Below are 23,043 nucleotides of genomic sequence, written 5' to 3'. Positions count from 1 at the left end.
CACTTCTCTGATTAAACACTATTTTTAGCACAATCTGTCAGTCTCCCTAACAACTTTTGGACGTGTTGCTCACTTAGTCCAAATTTGAAAAGGAGATTGTGTTGCAGCTATATCTGATCTTATAACGTACTTAAACTCAGCAGCCAAGTAAAGGAGAGAACTGCTAGAAGAAGGGGAGGCAGGGTGCAACCAGCGTTCTGTGGCTTTAGCAGCAGCCAAGCAGGGGCTAAACTACCGTAACTCAGGAGTGGTTCTATGGCTCTCATCCATAGACTCTGAAGAGCTAAGATATTGCAGTGAAGAGAATGGCTCTGTTTAAGGACAAAATCAGATCTATAGGAAATCAGGCTTCATTGCCATTGCTTCTGCTGCAAAAAATTGTTTATAAGCTCAAGATTCTAAAGGGTTCTTTGTGTGTAATTGTCAGAGTGATTAGGGATAATAAGGATGAAAAGAATGGAGTCTCACTGTCTGGCAATCAGAGCCATTCCTCCCAACCCTTCAGGAATACAATGCTATTGATGTAATTGGATTGCAACTATTGCTTTCAAAAAGGTAAGAGCATTACCATAATTATTTAGTATTGTTTATTCATACAGTTAAAACATGTACAGTAATCTCCCTGTGGAACTGATTTCTGTGTGCATGTCTGTTAGATCATGTTCAGCAGGGCTTGTAAAAAGTTATAAATCACTCACAAATGAGTTCACAGCAATGTTAGAGTATTATAATGACGCAACTAATTTAGACCATTTCAAGGCACTGAATAAATTCAGTTTATTGAACCATCAAATAAGACAGTAATATAACACAGCTGGAACATGACTGAAGCACAGCATAACTTCCATGTCTGTCTTAATTTTCACAAGTGGAGCACTAACACTAGCTGGTTGTGTGTCATAGTCCCTAAGCTGCATATTGCTTTTGAACTCAAGAGCTTTTCCATATGCTCTTTGTGGCATTTCAGACTATTTGTGCACTGACCAGTACACTGGGGTCTGTTGAGTCAGTATTATATTGTATTATCCTATTTGTCCTATTATTGGATATCACTGTATTATATAGTTTCATAACAAATAGAAAATTCCAAACTACTTCAGATCCAGGTGTGTGAAATCCTATAAGCACCAAGTACCTTTATTAAAGCCACAAAGGTTTTAAAATTTTAAGACACATCTTCCACTACCATAAAGGCTGTTTCATGGGAGTCACAAGCCAGTTTTACTTCCTCTTTTTTAATAAGCAAAGAAACTTTTGTGTACACTTTCCTAGCCTTTACCCACTTTTGGAATGGCTGGCTATGTTTTAGTGGAAGTAAGATCTGCAGCTGATTTGCCTTGCCAAATATAAGCAGGTATATTATCCACACTCCAAAAGGAGTTGTAAAGGTTTATATTACACACAATAAATATTTCAAACTTTTACTTCTTGCTTTAGGCATATGCACAGAACATTTACAGCCAGGCACATCATATTTTCTAGGAAATAATTTCTATGAATGTATATTCCAATACAGTAGTTGTCCCATATTTTATGCTCTGTGCATAGTAATCTTGACAATTCATTTTTTCACCAACTACTCATGCCTGAGCTGAACAAGAAAAAAATATGGCACAAAGTTTGAGCATTTGTCTTTGTTACTCAAGGCGTTTCAACTTCTTTCTCCTGTGAAATTGATGATCAAATCAGATACGCTACAGGGTATCTGAGCAATAAGTACACCCATAATGAATAAACAGCTCCGTTTGAAATCATGAAAATGAGATGGTTGTGTTGTCAGTCTTTGTGCCTTCATACAACAGCTGTAAAATGGTTGAGCATCCTGAAGTTCAGAGCAGCTAAGAGTTGCTTGGCACAGATACGTAAAGAAGGGCAGGAGTACGCTTCAAAATTAATAGTCATTCTGGATATGAGGGCAATGCCATTAGTGAGAAGGGATAGGCTTTCTGACATGGAAGGCAAGAGCTTCTGTACAAGGAAGGGTTGCCAACAGCACCCATCATGCCTGGGAGAGAAGTGGGAAGTGCAGAGGTGGCTCAATGCATTTTTTTTTAACTCCTGACTACATAAAGTGCCTACATTGACCTACATAAAGTGCCTACAGCATGCTTTTGGTGGTAGAAGCAAGTAATTGAAATAAATACCTCCTATTTAAATATTCCTTTATTTAAATAAAAGGAAGCAAATCTGCAATGAACAAGACCCCATACTTGAAGGCAGGCTCCCAGCCTGTGCCTCTGTCTGTCCCATTGTCGGTTACAGAATTCTCAGAGAGTGCACAGGGTTTATGGACAAAACAGAAATTGAGGATTTGTTTAATTACAGATGTCATTATAAAAGCACTTACTAATCTCTGCTGCCATTCTGTTCTAAAATTGCAGTGTAATCAGCTGGCACCTTTACCCTCCTTACTGCTAGTTTTGTGTATAACTGGCTATAGCAAAAGAAAAAAAAAACAACAGGGAATACCAAGGAAAAGGATGCGTTATTTAGAAAATAGCAAATTATGCCTTATTGGGAAGAAGAAATGGAAGATCATCTCTCTGCTGGATCCAATAGGGATTACTTTTTTTTTTCTTAAGTTGCACTCAGAAGATTAAGGGTGTGGTGTATCCATCAAGCTGTACCGTTAAGTCTAGACAAACCAAATGAATTAAAACATAGTTCACATCTGACCAGGAAATAGTAAGAGTATCTTATAAGCATCTCCACATTTAAACATGCCTAAATGGCCAGGTCTCACATACTAGTTTTCAATTCAAGTGGTCTTTTACTTCACTAGAATTTCTGGGACTGAATTTAGTAAGATTTTATTTGAACTATGTTAAATTATCAAATGAAGCTCTTTCTTGTTACAGCTGTCCATTTAAATATTTTGTAATAAGGAAAACACTTTACAACCACAGAAACCTGAAAGACTCATCAATGTTTTTGGAAAAGAGAGAGAAACTCCAGAAGGTACTTTATTTTGCACATCTTCCTGGGGTAGCTAAATAGAGATCATCACATCTTTAAGCCACTTGCTACTGGATCAAAACTTACATGTCTGGAGGCATTCAGTTAAGGGAGCAGTTATTATATTGTTGTTTGAAGAATGATCCAAAATGTCTCTAGATGACAGCAGACTACAATACTGTTTTCATTATTTTTCTTTATTTAGAAAACAGAGTAAGACAGGGATAAATACACATTTTCACAATACAGGAAGGAAACAAGAGTGGCTCTACAGCTAGAAAGAGAGGTCTGAGCTAGTTTTATGCAGACTGTTTATACGATAAAGCAGTGAAAGCTTTTCTGATGTTGGCAACAAATGCAGGAAAATTGTTAGTTTCTCTCACTTTGAGCTGGAACTCTGCTATACAGTCCAGAGCAGGAGTACAGGAAGTCACTAAAATGACAAAAATTTCCAAAAGATGAGACTTATTAAAAAAAAATAATATTAGTGTTTTCCCATGCTTCTGAAATACTAATGTAGTTTGTTATCTTTTTATGTTTTAGCTTCCACAAGTATTATTTTTGAGTAGCTTCATTTTCTGTCAGCAAGGACAAAGCCTCAAAATCACAACAGTTTTTCTGTTTTCCTGACTTCCCACTCAGTGCTGTGCTCCTACGTGAATTGTTACAGCAATTCCAAGTAATCCATAGCCTGGTCAAAAACTGAAACACATTCCTAAATATTTTTATTGCTCTGCCAGCAAGCAGATTGTAAACTGATGTAACCCAGTATGTGATGTACTTTTAACTTCAAAAGTTTAAATTTGAATTAGTAAAACCAGAAATCTATTCAGTCCATACCTAAAAGCCCCAATAGCATCTATCTAGACGCACTGCAGCACAGCACTTAAATTCTTCATAACTGAAGTAAGATCCATATTGCAAAACAAGCTTTAAGATCTGAAATGCTGTATCCTTACGGAAATCCAGATTGCTGGATTTCAAGTTTTATTCTTTTACCTATGTCACCCTGTAAGGGTTTCTCTGCCCTCTAGGCTTCTCAAATGAAGCTGAAATATGCCTGTCAGCACAGACACTGACTCTAGCATAAACAAACTACAAAATGAAGCATCCTTATCTCTGTATATCCTCTTTCTCCTGCTTTGCTTGATAAGAAGTAAACAGCATCTCCAAAATGGAGAGTGAAGATAAGCAGTTATATTTTCATGTAAGTTAACAAACATAATTAAAGAAACTACATTACCATTGCAATATTTGTCACTCAAAAATTGGAAGATAAAGGTTACAACTAAACTGCACTTTGCTCCTCTCCACTTTTTTCAAATAGAGGCATCAGATTCAGTCCTCTTGTGTACATATTCAAAATTCACATACCTTCATAATCTCCTTGTTCATTTATGGAAAGGGTAAACGTGTATGGCTTGTCAGGATCTTTGTGGTCAATGTGTCTGAATATAAATTGTAATTGTTCATCTAAAATAAACACAAGCAGAATTAATTAACACCATTAACCTCCGCTGGAGAGTCACAATGAAAACTAAAAATCACAATATGAAGTTAGTTTCAATTAATATTCTTAGAACATTTATAAATTAGGGAACCCTGGTCTCTTTGAAAGACAAATGCATTTCAACATATTTTGCCATTTGAGAAACAATGGTAATGCCTGGGCTCAGACAATTCATCAGGTGTGTACGCTGGTTCTTCACTGCACAATCCAGCATTGACCACATTGGATCAGTGCACACGGGAACTACAGAAACTACAGCAACTTACTGTGAATTCTGCGTATCTCCAATCCAAGACACTCCTCAAACAACACTTTAGACTTGCACAGTCGTTCCATTTTCTCCTTGACAGCTTTGTCTTTAGAAGACGTTACTAGAATTTTAAAATCCACCATAAGTATCAAAGGCAAAACAAGCACATGAAAAATATTTAGAACAGTAGAAAAGCCCTAAAGAACAACTGTTGAAAACAATTCCTCCTTCAATTAAAAAAATTTCCTTATTATCTGTTGCTTACTTACTTTCCATTTGCTTCACCAACTCTTCTTTTAACTCTTGGATGCTGTCAGTCAAGTTCTTCTGTTGCTCTGCTTCTTGATTTAGCTTAATTTCTGCCAACTGCTCTTCCTTTTCTGATATACATTTGCTCTGCTGGAGAATCTCTGAAAGGAGGCAAGAAAATATGAACACATACAGTTGATTAAGTAGGCCCCTGCTATTTAATACTTAAGTAATTTGAGATGATTTATTTGAATAAAATGTTGTGAAATGCATCCTATCTCAGCTGCAAAGAGAAGTCAGCATAATTACACTAAGAGTATCAAATAAAGTTTAGAGTGAAAGTTACTCCTAAGAGAAGCTACAAAGTAGGGAGCTGTGATACTTCAATCAGATGCAATGTTTTCTGGTGCCAGCACTGTATACATCTTCACAGCCTGAAGATCCTCTCCACAAATAATTTGACAGAAAGCGAAGAATGGACACACTGACTGATATTAGAGTTGCAATAATATTTACCTGATATTCTGAAGTTTAACTACAAAATTCAGAGAAGTTGACCCTGAACTGATGAGGTGACAGTGTGCTCTTACTAATATGGAAAAGGCATAAGTAACCTCACAATATTTAACTTTACTAAGCAATTTAATTTACTTTTTCTATTGAAATCAGGAAGTTTTGGTACTTTGTTGTTTTAAATACTTAAGCACCAAAATCACTATGCAGAAAACTGACTTATCTTTTTATACTATCAATGAAGTTTTTCAACAAATTTCTTTTGAATTGAAATTTACATCCTGTAACCAACCAAATATGTTTGGTTTTAATTCTATCTTCATTCTGATGTTACTATTTACCTTTTGAAATGTGAAGTTAAATATACTATTCAGCTGTATTTAGGTAATTTTAGAAATGTTAAGACAATAAATAAAACACCGTACTGTACCATTGTTATACTCCTGAATTTTGTCAATCATCAGGTCTCCTTCTTTCAGCTTCTTGGACCATTTCGCTGTAATGGAAAGTTACTTCAGTTATCTGAAGAAGTTGATGATAACTTGCAAAACGTAGAGCTAAAAGGAACATAGAGCCTTTTTACCTGAAAGCACGTCTATAGACCCCTTGCACGAATCTCTCAGTGTTAAAGTCTGATTGATCTGTTCAGTGCCATAAACGCTTTTAAACTCTATCCAAAACTCTTTCATATCTCTTTCAAAGAGAGTTATTTCATCTTCTGTCTTTGCATTAGCCATGGCGCTGTAACACACCTGTCAGTGAACAGACACAGCGTCAGGACACGGGAGGCAGTGCCAGCGGGGGTAACTCACGGAATAAACCCTCGGAGCTGCTTTGGTCCCCTTGCCTTGTTGTTGAAACCTCTTCCCGCAAGTTGTTATTTTTTTGTCACCACTGGCTCAGCGGGAGCCGCGTTCCCCTCGCTCCTCTCCCAGCGCTCAGATGCTGCGCTAGGGGAGGCCCCGCCAGGGTTCCGGCGGCACCGCGGCCGCTGCAGCCGGGGCGCCCTCACCCCTTCGCCGTCCCCCCACGAGCTGGCACCGAGCCGGGGCCGGCTCCCCACGCCGGCAGCCCGGGCCAGGGGCCGGACCGAGCGCTCGCCCACTCTGGCCCCACCGAGCCCCGCACCCGCCCGAACCCACCGCGTTCAAACCGCGCCGCCTTCCCGCCGCCAACGGTCCGCACGGCCCGCCCCGCAACAACCGCGCCGCTCATTGGCCCAGCCCCGCCAGGGCCCGCCCGCGCCGTTGCTGCGGTAACGCCGCGCGCGCGGGGCGGGGCCGCCGGGAGCCGGGAGCGGGGAGCCGGGAGCCGGGAGCCGGGAGCGGGGAGCGGGGAGCGGGGAGCGGGGAGCGGGGAGCGGGGAGCCGGGAGCCGGGAGCGGGGAGCGGGGAGCGGGGAGCGGGGAGCGGGGAGCCGGGAGCCGGGAGCCGGGAGCCGGGAGCCGCCAGCCGCCGCGGGTCGCGGGCCTTACCCAGGGAAAGCCTGTGGAGATAAACGCGTTTCCTGAGGGCCCGCTAAGGGCGCTGCGGCCGGGTTGCCCGCGGGGCCGGGACGGGGGGACAGCCTGCTCCGTACTGAACAAACCGGGCTCGCTCTGGGCAGCGGGACGGTTCCCTTTCGCTCCTCTGAAGCCGCAAGTTATTTCCAGTGTCTGTTTTACTCACAGAACATGGTCCTAAGTTTTGTGAGGCTACTGAATTGCCTTTTAATTCACCAGGTCTGAATTCTCTTGAGTGTGGATAACAATTTACCCCTTAAGGTAGATCGCAGTGAGAGGAGTCCGACCTGCACCTCTTCGATGTGAACAAACCCACCACACAGTAGCGCTGCCCGCGCCCGGTCAAACACTTGCATAAGCCTCTGTCATAGCGAATGAGGTCCCTATGACACGGTGCCTGTTTTTTCTCCAGTTCTTTATATTCCCTTTTGGCTCTTGATAAGCACTAGTTTGTGATCCCAGGTAGCAGCCTTCAGTTTATCATAATCGCTACTTTTGATCATTTTGTTACCACAGCTAATTATTTTCTCCTAGCTTTACTTTTTGCCGGTGCTATTTAGATAGTCTCAGAATAATGTAAACTTATTAAAGCGATGAGAATTACTCTGAAAGAATTAATTACTGCCTTCCCCCCACCGGACCTAAAGCAAAGGCTGAGGTGAGACCATCAACTATTAGTTGTGTTACTCTTGTATAAACTCATATAAGCACTTCTATCCCATTGTATTCCTGTCTCACTTGACTTGGACATCTTTTCTCTAGATTTCACAGTTTCCTCAGCATTAGTCCTAAAACTAATAGACCTCTGTTTCTTATCTGCTTTACACTTAAATGTACAGAAGTTGGGCTGTTTCAAGAATGATTACGTAGCCAAGTATAAATCTGGGAGAAGGAAGGGAAAGGAAAGGAAAGAGCTTCTTGAAATATTCTTCTCTTCCTAATTAAAAAATTAATGTGTATCTTCTCAGTGTTCCACTTGCAAAATATTTATACCTAGGAAAATAGCTGTCAGCTGTTGTATATAGTGTCTGCTGGTGAATTTAGTAAATTACTCATTAATCCTTGTGGTCTAGTGACAGTGGAAACACTGATGTGGAAATTAATGCTATTGTTCAATTAACTAAGCATAATGTACCAGAAAGTTAGGCCCAGCACACAGGCCTCCATTAACAGATTTCAAAGAATGTTTGCTTTGATGGCTTTCCCTTCTCTTGCAAACATTTACTTAACAACATCTGATAACAGTTATGTAATATTTGCTCTAATATGTAGGTGCAAGGGAGCTGTAAACATTTTATCCTCCCTCCAATGGATCATCAGCATGATTCTTGTTTCTACGTTATTACCAAGAATATATAAAGTCTCTAGTTTTGTATGTCTTGGAAAATAAAATAAATTGAGAAATTATCAATAAATTAAAAACTCTTTATATGAGCAGATGGCATTTTAAAGGTTTTTGCTTTGTACTAGGAACTAATTTGATCATGTGAAAGCCAAACCTTGGTTCTACAATATCAAAACAGGACAAAAAAGGTAATTGCATACACTTTCTGACCATTTTGTATAGATCACTAGTTTTCCTTGCAGTTCCACATGCTAAGCTACAGCAACTAGTTTTATTTCGTATATTATCTCAAGTGACTTTGAAATATTAAGTGCATTACAGAAGCATTTTGCAGGTCTTTGCATAGAAAATGACCGGGGGAAAGTTTATGAAGGAAATATTTCTCTGTTAGTTTAAACAAGTTATTAAATATAGTATTTCAAGATGTGTTTTGCCATCTTTTCTGGTTATTAGAGCTTGGGAAGTCTTTAGTGTCTCAGACTTTCATTGGTTGTGAAGTACTACAGGCAGGACAAGAGATGACTGGCATGTGAGTTGTTGATTGCCTCTTGGATGGAGCAGGATCATGAGTGCTTCCAGCTACAATGAAAACTGTCTCTTTCACAGAAACCTGCTTACCTATTCCAAAAACTCCCTGCTTTCTGTCCTGCAGATTGTGGATTTGTTGCCATTTTTTAAACATCCTTTGTAAACATGACTCCTCTAGTATCTCTAAGGTGAGAATGCAGGAGCTTCTGAAACTCTCAGAAAGAATATAGGAGAAAATGAAAGCTTTTTAATGTTTGCTGTTAGCTGTTAGTCTTCATTAGGTCTTTATCTTCTACCTAAGCAGCATAAGAATCAGCAGGAAAATCTTGAAAACTATTATCAGGAGGCCTTCAACATGTAGACTAGAAGAGGTTACTTTACTGAAACAAGGCCAGGATATAACTTCAAACATTATATTGACAAAGTTTTTGGAGAACCAAAGTGTGCCTGAGTGGTTCTGTCTGAAGAAGAGTTCAGTCTGAGCAGATGCATCGTATCCCAGTGGATAGATAACATGGGCGGGTGGGTTTGTATTTGTAAATAAAACAAACATGCAAAAAGTTATTGCAATGGTTCTGCACATCCTGTGTCAGAGAGGCAACTTTTCTGATACTATTGAGTAACAGTGGTGCCATTAAAGAGGGACCATAAAGGGTTGGTTATTACTTGGTAGACACTCTTTAAAGGACTTGATGGAAACTGACTGACTTACTGCAAAATATTTTTTCTTATAAAACAATAGTTATTTCAACTTAGTTAAACCAGCAACTATGATGAGGTTAAGTACTAAAAGAAAGATTGTTGTTATTCATCTACCAACTGACTTGACATTTACACTCACGTTTACAGTTAATTATTGTTTCTAAACTAGATTGAAAAAGAGAGGAAAAACTTAGATTCTCCACAGTTTTCCATGCTAACCTCAGACATGTATAAAAGAGTGCTTTTTATTGTTGTTATTGTAAGTCTTATTTGTCTTTAAAGGCAAGATACTTTTGCAGTAAAGATATTTCTAAACAAGTACAATCTTGGAAAAGAACTGGGAGAGGGAAAATTAATTCCATCTGTTCTTTTATATGACGGTTGCTTTGCTGTACACTGTAAAAAGCAATAAACTATAAGGGTTAGCAAGAAACAAACCTTCTCAAATATTTTCAGCTAAAAAGCTAGGAAATATTTATTGTTGAAATATCCTTAAATTTTGCTTTTGGAACAGTTTTCCTTGAAATCAGATGATACCAGTTGAAGTGAGTAATTCAATCAATGTAGAGAAAAATACTGTAGTAATTCAGAAACAGTGCATAGAATTTTAAATCTGTTTTTAACTTTAAGGTTTTCTGTTAAGCTCAATGCGACTGGTAGCAATAAACATATAGGATTTAAAACTGCTAAAAAGTTTCTAAAACCATACTATTAATAGGTAAAATAAATGGGAGTAAAGTAAATGTGAGATTCTGTCAGGAGGAGAGGTCTTCTAAGTCCATTTAATTGTCATGCCTTATTTGTTGGACCTACTTGATGTTTCCATGTGACTTCCCCAAGGACATATCATAAAGCCCTGGTGAGCCATTAAGTCCTTCTTCAGCACAACCAGTTAAGTAGTTCATATCTTTATCTCCACAACTTCTACAGTTTAACTTGAAGTGCCATGGAGAGAGCAGTAGAGGAAGTGTGCAGTGCATATATAGAGCTGCTTTTGTCTTCAGATTCTAATTGTTTCAAATACATAAATAATCTTCAATAGAAGATATGAATATGCTGGAATATGAGTATGCCTGATAAAGAGCTTGAAATTTTCCTCTTGCTGCTCTGATAATATCAGAAGATGGTATCATCAGGCTTTTAGTATCCATTTAATATCTAGTGGAAAAAGTTTTTTCATCTAGCCACCTCACAAATTAACATAATCTTTTCCTGTTCTACACTTATTAGTACTAATATTGATAAATCTGATGTGCTAATATATTATCTGTTGTAATCTTTTAAAATCCTGCTATGTGGCAGAATCTGTTTCCTCTTGGCTGTTTGCCCGGGATGTTGCCCTGTGCTTCACTTGGGAATACTTCAGGAAAGTACTCATAATCATCTATTCCCAACCTTGCTCTGGTTTGCAAAGCAGGTCTCATTTCTGCAGGGCTGGGCGGTCAGAAGTGGGGCTGCAACTCCTTCTGGAAAAGCTGTGTAGGGCTTGCATCGTGTAAGCAATGCACAGGAATGGTGGTACCAAATGATGACTTGGAGACTAAGCTTCATCTGCGTTGTGCCCTGGATTAACAGGCCTCTAGTGTGAAGGAAACAATTGTTTTTCAGTGTTTTAAGAATACTGCTGCTTTAAAAATAAATCTATAGCTCAACAGCCTCATTGATGTATGGATGCTGGTTGTATTTTCCGTGACTGAAAAATGTGTTGTCAAAGTATTAGTAGCAGCATGGTAGCCAAGTTCTATTTCAAAGTGAAATGTACAGCTTTAATGACAGTTCTGCAAAGATCAGTTATTTGTGTATTCTTTCTATCCTTTATACAGGTAACACTTAATGAAGTACACACATTACTAATGTCCATCCTGCAGAGAAATGAACTGTGAAAAAATTTAAGCAAACATGTTCCAACTGTTCATACAAAGGATTACATAAGTTATACATTGTGTTTCCACAAAACTTTCCCCACAATTTGCTGCTGCTCAGCACGTACTTCACTTAGCTTCCTCTAATTAAAATTTGCAAACAGAAAAGCTTTCCAGGGCTAAGAGACTCATGTGCTTTCCCGGAGTTTTGGAGCCACGTGTTTCAAGAATGGCTGGGTACACCACACCAATATAATATAAAGGCAACGTCAATCACCTTCTCTCACTTTTTAATAGCTCCCCTCCACAGTTCTCATTCTCTGTTACTAGAAACTTAAGATTAAAGGAACTTTACTATATTTCAAGTACAGTTTAATCCATTAAGATGGATCTCCTCCATAGCAATGGCGTGCTTATCATTCAGCATTTACAGAGGGACTACAGGGCTTACCAGGATTTCCTTAATTTTATGTCACATGTTGGTGATCCGCGGAATATATTCTCAATTTATTTTCCTCTTTGGTTTCAGCTCAACCAAGTGGTTGGTACTAAAATGATATGGGTGGCAGTCATTGGTGATTGGTTCAACCTCATATTTAAATGGTAAGAAGTTGGATTTATTTTAAAATTTGCTATTTTTAATGATAGTTACTGTATGTGCCTCAAGGTTAGAAAAATTTCTGTGAATAATGTACCAGTAGACTTTCCCCTGTTATTATAAAAAAGGAATTCACAATGCAGGTATTTAAGATATGTTTGAAATGACACCGTGGTAAGATGAGAAAAACCTGTAGAACTATTATAGAATAGTTTTGGCAATATAGCTCTTCATATTCTTTATAGGATTATCATGAGGCCTTCTTACATAAAAATATTTTCATTCAGTTTCTGCTTTATTTTATTTTATTTTTTGTCAGGATTTTATTTGGCCATCGCCCATACTGGTGGGTGCAAGAAACAATGATTTATCCTAATCAATCAAGCCCATGCCTTGAACAGTTTCCTATAACGTGTGAAACTGGACCAGGTAAGAAATGTTGGAGATTACATTGGTACATTTCATAGGTATAGTGGCTTTGAGGGAGAGAGGATGTGACTTATGAAGGTCTTATATAATATACAAACCTCAGAGTTCATATATAAAATAGCACCAAAAAAAGGAAGAAATACAATGTGACTGGTGTTTGATTGCTATATGACAAAATGTTTACTTCATTGCCTTTAAATAGTGCAAGGGAGGGGGATTTACTTTAAAAATAACTACTAGTAGAATGAACCAGCATATTGGAAAGGAATTTTCACAAAACTTGTGAAATACATTGTTTAATATGTTCCAAAACAGAGCACAGGGCTGTTGAGTTTGTGGGCCAGTGCACTATTGCAAGAAATATTCAACCCCCAAAAACTAGTAGGTGGTTCAGTGTATATAACAATAGTATCAATAACTGTTGATGTAATGTATCATGAGTGGAAAATGTAACCCCTCTTCCCAGAACCAGACACTGACACTAAATGTGTATGTATGCAAATATATGGGGGAAAATTATTTTTAAAATGTACTTTCTCTATGTATTTTCACTTTTTTATGTCTCATTATCTTTTCTGTGGAACTCAAATGCAATACTCCTGAAGTCAAATGAACTTGTGCAACCCTAATATGTGAAATAAGATGAATTTGCTTTGAGCTGACTGACTGAATTTAGTTTAATTCATTGTGCGAGAAAATCCTGACTGAGGAAATTAATGTGCTTTGCACCTCATCAATGCCACTGCAAGCTTTAAAGCAGTTTGCATAGCTGAATTTGTTAACAATATCCTCCACTGTGATTGTTCCATTGTAATTGTGAACAAGAAGTTTAAGCCCTTGTATGAGGCAGGGTTAAATAATGCCTGGTCTATATGTGATCTGCAGTCTCCTTCAAGTGTATTCATTTGGGACCTAACCCAAACTATTAAAGTACTTCAGATCTTTTCAAAAGCCTTCAGAACTGAGCCCATTCAGTACCATGTAGTTCCAAGCCCTGGCTAAGGAGCCAGTCAGTGGGTTTCATTCTATTCATTGAACCAGAAGATCTTCCTTCTTGTTACTTTCTTGCTGAAGTAACAAGTCATTCCTATTTCTGTTCAGTGGATACAACTGCCATATTGATTCCTTCTTTGCACTTACAATGACCACATTTTCCCCACCTCCAGATTTGCTCTGAACCATTGACAATATCTGTCACTGACCTGCTCCTCATTAACAAGAGGAGGTGCAGTCAGTGCAGCTGTTAAGAGCACACAGTCGTTGCATGAGCTTACATCGTACTTCACACACTTTTAAAATATGCAAGTTATATTAAAAGAGCAGAGGAGCAGCCACAGACATGAGAAAAGCAGATCCAAATATTGCTAGGATAGCCTGAACCCCAGACTCCACAGCTCAGCAAGAGGGAAAGCTGTGGGAACTGTTTCTATGACTACATGGCAAGCAGGACTTGAATTTGGTTTGTACTTCTGGAATTAGCTGAAATAAAATCCTATTGCCATTTTTTTCTCTGGTATTTTTAAGGCTTTAAGAACATAAACCTTAAAGTGGAGCTTATGCTGTTTCTAGTAGGTAATTTGCAGATGAACTATGAAACATTATTCCTAGATGACATTTTCCTAAATGACAAGACAGAGGAGCTTTCCCAGTGCTGACAGACAACATTATGGTTTCCTTATCAGTGACGTTTGTTCTGTTGTGAGGTTTAGGAGTGCACATCTGTTAGGCAATTAACAAAAGAGCTGGTAGAGTGACTCTAAAGATGCTGGCAAGCAGAATAGCAAAAATGAGTGCAGCAAGTCAGAAATCATAGTGCTTGCCCTAGGCATTCCTGTTTTACTACTTCACTGAAATATCCTATTGCTCTACCCACTGCTATATAGTTCTGGATCATAACACTTTCTGGACCCAAAATTATTTCTTCTGACAGTGAAATAATCCTGTCCCTTTTACTTCACTTTGTCTCCACAGAAAGCCAAGCTGTAGAAATACGGGATTGACAGATTTCAGTTATCTAATTTTCTCTCTTTCCCTGTTTTATTTTGTTGAATGTAAACTTGGTGAACAGGGGAAAAGAAGTGGCCAAGTAATTTTAGGAATCATTTCCCTTGCATCATGCCAGCATACTTTGTTTTTTGGTGATTTTCACAGTTGTAGGAACTTTTCTGAGGCTTCATATTGTTTCCAGTGAAATTAAAATCTGATTTGTTAAATTAAAACAAATTACATTTATATTATTATAACCTGGGCTAAAAGGAAATTACTGTTGATCTCTACATGAGAGTATGTTCCCTGTTACAGCAATTGGTTGGATATGTTACAGTATCATTTCATGTGCCAATTTCACCGATACTCTATTTTCAAGCTAGTTGATATGTATGACACCTTAAAATTTATAACATAAATCAAACTAAAGTATAAAGACACAGTTCTTCCATCATGCTTGAGATACATTTCTAAATGTATTACAAAACCACCCAAAATGTTAATTATCTGGATTGTGATATTATTAATGAGACACAGATCCCAATTTTTCACATCATGATAATTGCAGAAGCAGATAAAAGGCAGTTTGGAAGGGCCATCTAAAGTTACACTGTTACTTTAGTTTAGTTACAAAGAGCTAAAGCTCTCTTGCTCCCCTTAGTTATGAGGAGGCCCATTCAAACCCTTTCTCATCTGATCCTCATACATAACTTCTACATTCCATGCTACAGTCCTAAGGGAGTCCTAGACACCTTTTTTTTTTTTTAAATCACAATCCAAATCTAAATAATAGGAAAATACTATGTTTTCCAATCAAGATTCCACCCCACACTAATATAAGATAGTTAAGCTGTTACCTACTTGATTTCAGACAAATATGGCTTCCCTATAGATGAGAAGTTCATATTGAGAAAATTAAATTTTGCGAAGCAGTTGACATTCTTTCAGCCTTTGTTAGCCATTTCCCTTCTAAATGATTGGGTGCCTGAGTAACTGCCAGTTGACATTTTCGATATGACAAATGCTACAGTCATCATTCTTAAGGTGAATATTTCCCTTTTGTTTTTACTAGGAAGCCCATCTGGACATGCCATGGGATCATCCTGCGTCTGGTATGTAATGGTCACTGCAGCACTTAGCTACACAGTTAGATGGAAAGATAAATTAGCTGTTACCCTTCACAGGTCAGTGTCTTTCCATTCCTCTAACTCATAAAGATAATTCTTTGTATACATGTTATGTTTTTAATGGACTTAATTTAAACAAATATTCATAGTCTGTTCTATCCAGTTCATAAAAAAAAAAACAGCCCTTTATTATGATCTGCCTCAGCTAAAGAAAAAGTATATTAAGAGGATTTAGCCATTTGTATAGGTTCTTATTTATTAAATTACTGTCATTGCATACAATATCTCTAAATCAGCTCCCGCTAAAGGTTGTGTCACCTCTTCAGTATTGGAAATTTTTGATTCTATTAATTGCCATTATTTATTGGATCTTTTGGTTAGAACATAAATTTACTTTGATGGTCATCCTTCTTAGCCCATTTTAAAGCAAATGCACATAATGTTGACATAGTTCACTGTAATGTGTTACTCAGCTCTGCGGAAAAGTCTCATAATTGCTGTCGACCCGACAAGGTTGTTCCCACACTATGTAAATTTTATCATGAAATAACTGAACTTTTACATTTAGGTATGACTTCATGAAGCTCAGGGTACTAGTGCTAATTTAACCTACTATGCATGACTTTCATCACTAAAGCCACAGTGGTGTCTTGGACCTGAAACTGCTGGGGTCTCTTCCTATAACCACTCTTGATAATGTTTTAGTACTGGCTTCCAGGTTTTAATCATCTGATTCTAAACTGCTCTACTTGGTAAATCTCTGGCTGGTAAAAATATGAGCCTGACATGATGGGGCTTGGGATAAATTAGTAGATGAAATAGTTTGTCTTAATTTTTAACCATTTTCCTTTTCTCTCTTAGACTGACATGGTCATTCCTCTGGAGTATTTTTTGGATTATCCAGATCAGTGTGTGCATTTCAAGAGTATTCATAGCAACACATTTTCCTCATCAAGTTATTCTTGGAGTATTTGCTGGTAATGCTTTTCTTTTTTCTTTTTAACATATTTGTAAAATCTCAAAAAAAAGAAGTATGAGAAAAGACAAGAGATTTTTCATAGTGCTACTCATCTTGCAGCCCCAGTGGTGCTCTCCACTCTCTGGAAGGTCAAGGATTTGATAATAGTCTAAAGGTAAAATTCGCAAGGTTAGAATGTGCCTGCTGCCTTTGTAATTCACAGAGTGAAGGGAGTGAGCCTTTGTCCACTTGCCAGTCGATGCTGACTGTGTTATATCCACACTGCCTCAGACTAGCTCTGACTGGTTTGTACTGGCTGCATCCAATCTTTGACTGCGCTGCCTGTGTGGAAGAGATCAGAGAGGAAGTTGTTCCTATATGGCTCTGACCTTTCACCTCAGGAGGAAGGTATTTGGGTCACTTCAAATGGTGTCCAGGTGCAAACTAGCATGTGTGCAATGTGGACAAGTATGGGGTCAGAGACCTGGGGCAAAATAGAGAAAAAGGTGAATCAGCAGTAAAAACTCCCCAGGGTGATTTAAGAAGCTGAAGTACATTTTTCAGAGTTACTTAAGCGTGTTGCCAATTGGTATTCAGGGAGTTCAAACTATGAATAATCTCTCTAGTATCTATCTGATTTTATGGAGAGTGACCAAAGCATTGAGCAGGGGCTGCCTGGTCCTGTTCTCTTTCATGGATGCAGCGCAGCCTGGGTAGCCATGGCTAACAGCTTTCCCTCTTCACAACCAGGATAAAATGAGTATGAGAGAAGATAAGTGTGTTCTGTGTCTTTTCCTTCAACACTCAAAGCCTGTGTGGGAACTGGTATTGAATTCTGCATTGCTGGAGCCAGTCTTTGAGTGAGGGACTCTTTTGGAAAAGGAATGTTCCAGTTTACATCTAATATTTGATAGGTTGTCATCTGGGCGATGCAGTCAGGCCTTAAGGTATGCCTCATATCAAAACCATGTAGTGCTTGGTATTTAATTTCTTTTTTCTAAATTGGCAGTTTTGAGTGGGAGAAAAGGTTTTGTAATGTACTACAGAAGTGGTAAATTGTGTGTGTGTATGTGTATATATACACATAGATATGAAAGACATATTCTTCTGTCTTCGAAAGTCAAATTCTACAGGCACACTGTAGAAAGTGCTTCTTCAAAGTACAAGTGCGTTGTTCCCTGTAACACTGAGTTTCTAATCCACAGGCATTCTTGTGGCAGAAGCATTTGAGCATACCCCTGCTATTCAGACTGCGAGCTTGAGAATGTACATCAAGACAAACTTGTTTCTTTTCATCTTTGCCCTTGGGTTTTATCTATCCCTCAAACTTCTTGATATTGACTTGTTATGGTCTGTTCCAAAGGCCAAGAAGTGGTGTGCCAACCCAGACTGGATAAACATTGACACAACTCCATTTGCTGGACTGGTGAGGAATTTAGGGGCACTCTTTGGTTTAGGTCTTGGAATTAATTCTGAAATGTTTGTCACAAGCTGCAAAGGTAAAAATAGCTGCAAGCTAAGTTTTCGCATATTGTGTATAGCTGCTTCTTTAGCTACACTGCAGCTGTATAATTTCATTAAGATACCTACTCATACTGAGTATTTGTTCTACATTCTCTCCTTCTGTAAGAGTGCAGCTATGCCTCTGACTGTAGTTGCCTTGGTTCCATACTGTGTCCACTCGTTAATGAAGACAACTGAAAAGAAACTTAATTGAGGTTCAAAATGATTAGCAATGTGGGGATGGATATGAGCTGCTCAAGAACCTTCCACAAAGGCAGTTTTGCTAACTCATTTTAACCAAAGGGATGCTACTGCATCTTTGATGTGCTCCTGGTAAGTAACCAGTACATCCAAAATCAGTACACTCTAGAATGACTTTGGCAGCTCATAAATATTATTAGTTGCTGATTCCTAGAAATATTGCAATCACAGTGCAGTATGGTTAGAAATGGCCCAATACTCTGGGTCATAACAAAGTTTTAAAGTACAATCAACTAGTTTTATTTAGCTATATGGTGGTCTTTAAGTTCTCTCCATCTCTAGCTAGATGATGCTTCAAGCATCAGTTGTACATAGTGATACTCGGTATTTAATTTTTTTATATATAGATACTGTGTGTTAAACTGCTACATAATGGTGTGACAGTATCACACCACCTACCACTGGACTGTACGGCTGTACCCAGGCACTGTGAAAAAGGCCAGCGTAGTTATAAGCAAGGCTTTACATTTAACTTATTGAGCTTCCTGAGCAAAACAGCTTCTGATTAAGTCAGATGAGAAAAAAAAAAAGTTTATTTCCATTATACTCTGCAGAATATATTTTTGCATTACTATGTGGGTTTTGTCATTCTTACTTTTTCAAAGTGGTCACATAAATCATGAATGATACAGATCACGCCTTTGAAAGCTGTCAGTGATGAAATTATCTCAGTATATGACCTCAAGAATATTGTTCATGCTCCTATATTGCAAAGATAACTCTCTGCTAATTCTCTCAGATCAAGAAACACAAGCCTGAATCACTGTTAGTAGTTGTGTAAATCATGAAAATGTGGTTGCAGACTGTCATCGCAACTTTATATTCTTGTCAGCTTTGTTTACCTAAGCACACAAATAGCTAGTATGTTAAATATGTTTGCTCTATAAAATGGATGTTCTAAATAGGCAAAGGTGGGTACTTTCCATTTTTACTCATTATTTGGCATCTACTGTTGTATATTCCCTTTCAGTACACAATTTTTAAGCAATATTTTGCTGATACCATCTCATAATACTTAGTATACAAGCTGTTTATACATAGCCTTAGTATACAAGGCCATAAGATGAGTAATGAGGGCTGTGTATGTATGATCTGAAAAAAATAAGGCTGAGAAGATGTAAACATGATATTGTTTCCAGACTTCCAGTTAGGTGTGGGATAATTCAAACTGAAAGAATCTTATTTAATTTGGGTAAACAAGGTGAATAGTTTTGCATTGGCCTTTAGGAATAAACATTATACAAATTACAGCAGCAAATCTGAAACAGGCATCCTTATTTAAGAGCCTAGTAAGACTACCTTGACTTAAAAAAATGAGTCATCTTGTTTTAACAATTTGAGGAGTATTTTACTTTGTGTATCTCCTCATATCTTCTGTAATGGATCTCTGAACTCTTTTTCCTGCAGCAGCTGACTTGAAACCAGTCTTTTCTATAATTGTAATTCCTTAAGCAAAATTACTAAACTAATGGGACTAGAAACAAATAACCAAGAACAAAGACAGCCAAGACAAAGATCAGCTGTGTTAAGTTGCTCTGTGCTTTGTTATTCCCTACCAGTGAGGTGACCTACAGAGGCATCACAGAACACTAGCAGGTTGGTCTAGCTGTCCTTCTGTTTCTGGCTCCTTCTGGCCAGCAGTAGGGGATGCTTTGTGCACAGCTGTCGGAGGCTTTCACAACAGCATTTGGATTTAGTGGCAATGTTGGCAATTTTAAGCTGGGAGTTATGGGTAGACATCACATTTTTAAGCTTCTACCACATGAAGGTCTCTGCTTCCGGGCCCTGGCAAAGAATCTTGGTGCCTCTGTTGGGATAGACACAACCACAAATGTAGAATGACAACTGGCATTTCTGCACAAGACAGCAAATGACACCATCTACTGTCAAGACTAACAATTCAGGCTTGAAAGATGTAAGCAAATGCCTTTGGGTTGGCTCAGGGACTTGTCACCAAGTTCCAGGGCTGGGACATCTTGCTGTGAGGCAGCCATGGCGGCACGACCAGTCCAGCTCTGCACCGAGCAGTCCATCAAGGCTTGTTGCTCATGCCCAGACATACTGTGTAGCTCCACTTGAAATTTAATCCCTTTGCACAGGTACCAAAGGTCTTTATAATCAACTGGTTGTCAGTAGCACATAGAAATTAAGTGGCAGGAGCTGGTACTCAGGAATGTGCAACTGTTTGTGTGTGCTGTGAGTGCCTGCATGCTTCTGGAAAGTACCAGCATACTTCCCAACACTCAGCTCTCGATATTCCCTAGCTGCTTGAAAACAGGATGATGTTACAATGAAGAGCAGTAGCAGTGCCACCTAGGTGGGGCTGTGTCCCTGTGCTCCTGCAAGGGGATGACAGGCAGGGGCTAGTGTTTTTGAGCTGGCCTTCTCTGCAGCTCTGTCCTGCACAGCAGCCCCTTGTCACAGACATGATCCAGTTACCCAGAAATACCTGTTAGCTGGTGCAAGATATTCATGCGCCTGTCTGAAGGGTAAGAGAAGTGCTAAGGCACAAGAGCAAGTGAAAAAATACAATTCATTGGTTTAATTTGGGTCATGAAAATGGTGTCCTTTTAGGCAAAAGAATTATGAAATAAGTACACACAGTCATGGTAGTTTCTAATAAAGAGTCATTATTTTTCCATGGCCTTAAATACTAATATAAATTAAATATCATATAGGTATGTCAGTAGCTTATTCATACTGATATTTATATTGATACTCTGTCGATATTTTCAGTCCTAAGCCATCAAACTAATTATTGCTCTGTAACATAAAAAGGCTGAAAATATTAAAGCAAATAATGCAGCTTTTTTTTAATTTCTAGTTAAGGTTTAAAATACAGACTTCCTTGAGAAAACAGCCATTTCAGTGCCAGCTGTGTGAGTTCAGTAGGGACTTTGGCAGCAATTCTATTAATGGATTTGTACAAAAGTTGAAATGAGGTTTTGCTGCCTGGAATTAAGGGATGTATTCTAATAAATTTTCGCCCTTCCAGCTCTATTCAATTACTGGTACTGTTACATAGTTTTATAAGAAGTGGTGTGATTTTTTTATAAAGTGAGTGGAACCGCCTCCTGCCCTGCAGATTTTAGGACATGGAGAATGACTTTTCTGGTTAATACTCTATTATTCAAAATCAATATTTAAATGTTGGAACTGTAATTTATACTTTCAGTCTATCTGCTTTGTCTCCAAGATCCTAGTCACTAAAGCAAAGAGTGCTGTTGTGCTACAGACAATAACATATTTCAGAGAAACCTGCAGTAGATCTTGTAATAAACTGTGGTAGATACAAGCTTCTGCCAAAAGAAGCTCCTTCTTGACCTTTGTCATATCTGAATGCATTGTTGGTGTTTATCAACTGTATTTAATGAAAACAGAGATCTAATTATGGGGTTTTTTCCACCTTTACTGATTATGATTTCTATAAAAATACACATTATTGTCTTCCAAAAAAAAAAAAAAGAACTGGTTTAAATAACTGATGATTAACTGTAGGATTTTACATTAATTTATCCAAAACATGTATTCCTATTCGAAAATCTATTTGACAGCTTTGATTAGAATGGTGAGTGCTAGGTGGAGAGTGGTGGGCTAGGAAATGATCCTCACCACCTTCTGTTCCTCGCCTTGATTGCTTTCCTTACTTTTGTGGAGCTGCCTTCTTTGTAAGTACTGCCTGGTTTTGTTGAAGGGGCACTGTGGTGTCAGTGCTGCGGCCACACACGGGGGAAGTGCAGCCTCCTCCTCAGCACAGCTGACCTGTGTGGTACGACGGGGTGAAAGGGTGGGGGTTCTGTACCCACAGGAAAGGGATCTGCTGTAATCCTCTGCAGACTGAACATTAGGAGAGATGTGATCCCTTCATATGTACAGCATCATTCTTGGGATTGTTTTCACTCATTCAGCTTACCTAGAGAAGGGGCAGTTTCCAGAACACTGGAGCAGAGTCTTCCTTGATTGCTAGTTGAGGTATGACAGGACTGTGCAGTCTGACTGCAGCTCATGGCAATTCCACAGATCATCAGAAAAGATCCTTCCCATTTTCAGGCTTGCTTTCCCCTATCAGTGGGGAAATGCATTCCTGAATGCATTAGCCTGTGCCTAGTCCCCTGCATGTGCTAGACAAATGTGCTTGATGCAGAGAGCTACATACCTTCAGTGTTCCACAGGCCTCACAGTATTGTAGAGCACTTCGTAGCAAATGGAGCACCAACATACACATACCTACCATAAAGAGTTTGTTTACAGAAATCTTTCTAATTTAGAATCACAGTAATTCAGCTAATAGGGGCTCCAGTAGTAACAAGTTTCCAATAGGCTCCCTCCATGGCCATCAGTTCATCATGAGTGCCCCTTTCAATGACGAGTCCCTGGGACATCACGGCAATGATGTCGGCGTTCTGGATGGTGGACAAGCGGTGGGCAATGACGATGCAGGTCCTCCCTTCTCTGGCCTTATCCAGCGCTGCCTGCACAGTCTAAAGGCAACAAAGTGTCAGAGTGAAAATATGCAAACCAAATCAGGGCTCAGAGCTGCAGGAACCCAATTGCTTCAGATAAATTGGCTTTTAAAATTGACAAGTGAATGAGGCTAAATCAAAGGTTATGATACTGGTGTGCTTAGCTGGGTCATGAACTCTGTTCACAAGAAGCACAAAGGAGGAACAGGTAAACACAGACAGCAATAGAAATTAATGAAGGCTTTTACTCAGGTAATGTGCTAAGTGTCAGCTCAGTGTGGATATGGTTTTAAATTCCACGAT

General features: G+C 38.8%; 3 protein-coding genes across 18 annotated transcripts in view; 1 reads left to right on the top strand and 2 right to left on the bottom strand.

Annotated features, from left to right (window-relative positions):
* Positions 1-3,024: 3,024 nt before the first annotated feature.
* On the bottom strand, positions 3,025-6,733 carry SPC25 (SPC25 component of NDC80 kinetochore complex). 2 transcript variants are annotated; one of them, XM_032693923.1, is made up of 7 exons: positions 6,325-6,531; positions 6,061-6,229; positions 5,908-5,973; positions 4,985-5,125; positions 4,732-4,836; positions 4,330-4,428; positions 3,025-3,388 (listed from the first exon to the last, which is right to left on the bottom strand). In XM_032693923.1, exons 2-7 carry the CDS (start codon positions 6,212-6,214, stop codon positions 3,255-3,257), a joined length of 699 nt encoding a protein of 232 aa, XP_032549814.1. In that variant the 5' UTR covers positions 6,215-6,229; positions 6,325-6,531; the 3' UTR covers positions 3,025-3,254. The 2 variants fall into 2 exon arrangements, with proteins under 2 accessions (XP_032549814.1, XP_032549813.1); XM_032693922.1 differs by lacking the exon at positions 6,325-6,531 and adding an exon at positions 6,620-6,733 and having other exon boundaries at positions 3,028-3,388.
* Positions 6,734-6,940: 207 nt separating this feature from the next.
* G6PC2 (glucose-6-phosphatase catalytic subunit 2) lies at positions 6,941-21,729 on the top strand. 11 transcript variants are annotated; one of them, XM_032692667.1, is made up of 9 exons: positions 6,941-7,371; positions 7,513-7,636; positions 8,449-8,511; positions 8,777-9,039; positions 11,945-12,018; positions 12,333-12,442; positions 15,501-15,612; positions 16,417-16,532; positions 17,719-21,729. In XM_032692667.1, exons 4-9 carry the CDS (start codon positions 8,908-8,910, stop codon positions 18,228-18,230), a joined length of 1,056 nt encoding a protein of 351 aa, XP_032548558.1. In that variant the 5' UTR covers positions 6,941-7,371; positions 7,513-7,636; positions 8,449-8,511; positions 8,777-8,907; the 3' UTR covers positions 18,231-21,729. The 11 variants fall into 11 exon arrangements, 8 of the variants coding, with proteins under 8 accessions (XP_032548558.1, XP_032548559.1, XP_032548563.1 ...); XM_032692668.1 differs by lacking the exon at positions 7,513-7,636; XM_032692672.1 differs by lacking the exon at positions 7,513-7,636 and having other exon boundaries at positions 6,942-7,371; positions 8,976-9,039.
* Positions 15,195-23,043, bottom strand: part of ABCB11 (ATP binding cassette subfamily B member 11) — a 49,462-nt gene continuing 41,613 nt past the window's right edge. For 3 of the 5 annotated variants that reach the window (XM_032692658.1, XM_032692660.1, XM_032692661.1), the window contains one exon: positions 20,895-22,758. In XM_032692658.1, the coding sequence (XP_032548549.1) occupies positions 22,558-22,758 (201 nt within the window). In that variant the 3' untranslated portion in view covers positions 20,895-22,557. Of the gene's footprint in view, positions 20,673-20,894; positions 22,759-23,043 lie in introns of those variants that run through there. The other 2 variants (XM_032692659.1, XM_032692663.1) reach the window with 2 other exon arrangements.

Source organism: Chiroxiphia lanceolata, chromosome 7 (assembly GCF_009829145.1).
Source record: "Chiroxiphia lanceolata isolate bChiLan1 chromosome 7, bChiLan1.pri, whole genome shotgun sequence".
NCBI classification, from domain to species: Eukaryota; Metazoa; Chordata; class Aves; order Passeriformes; family Pipridae; genus Chiroxiphia; species Chiroxiphia lanceolata.
Note: the sequence above shows the minus strand (reverse complement) of the source record. Positions and strands in the feature narration are given on the sequence as shown.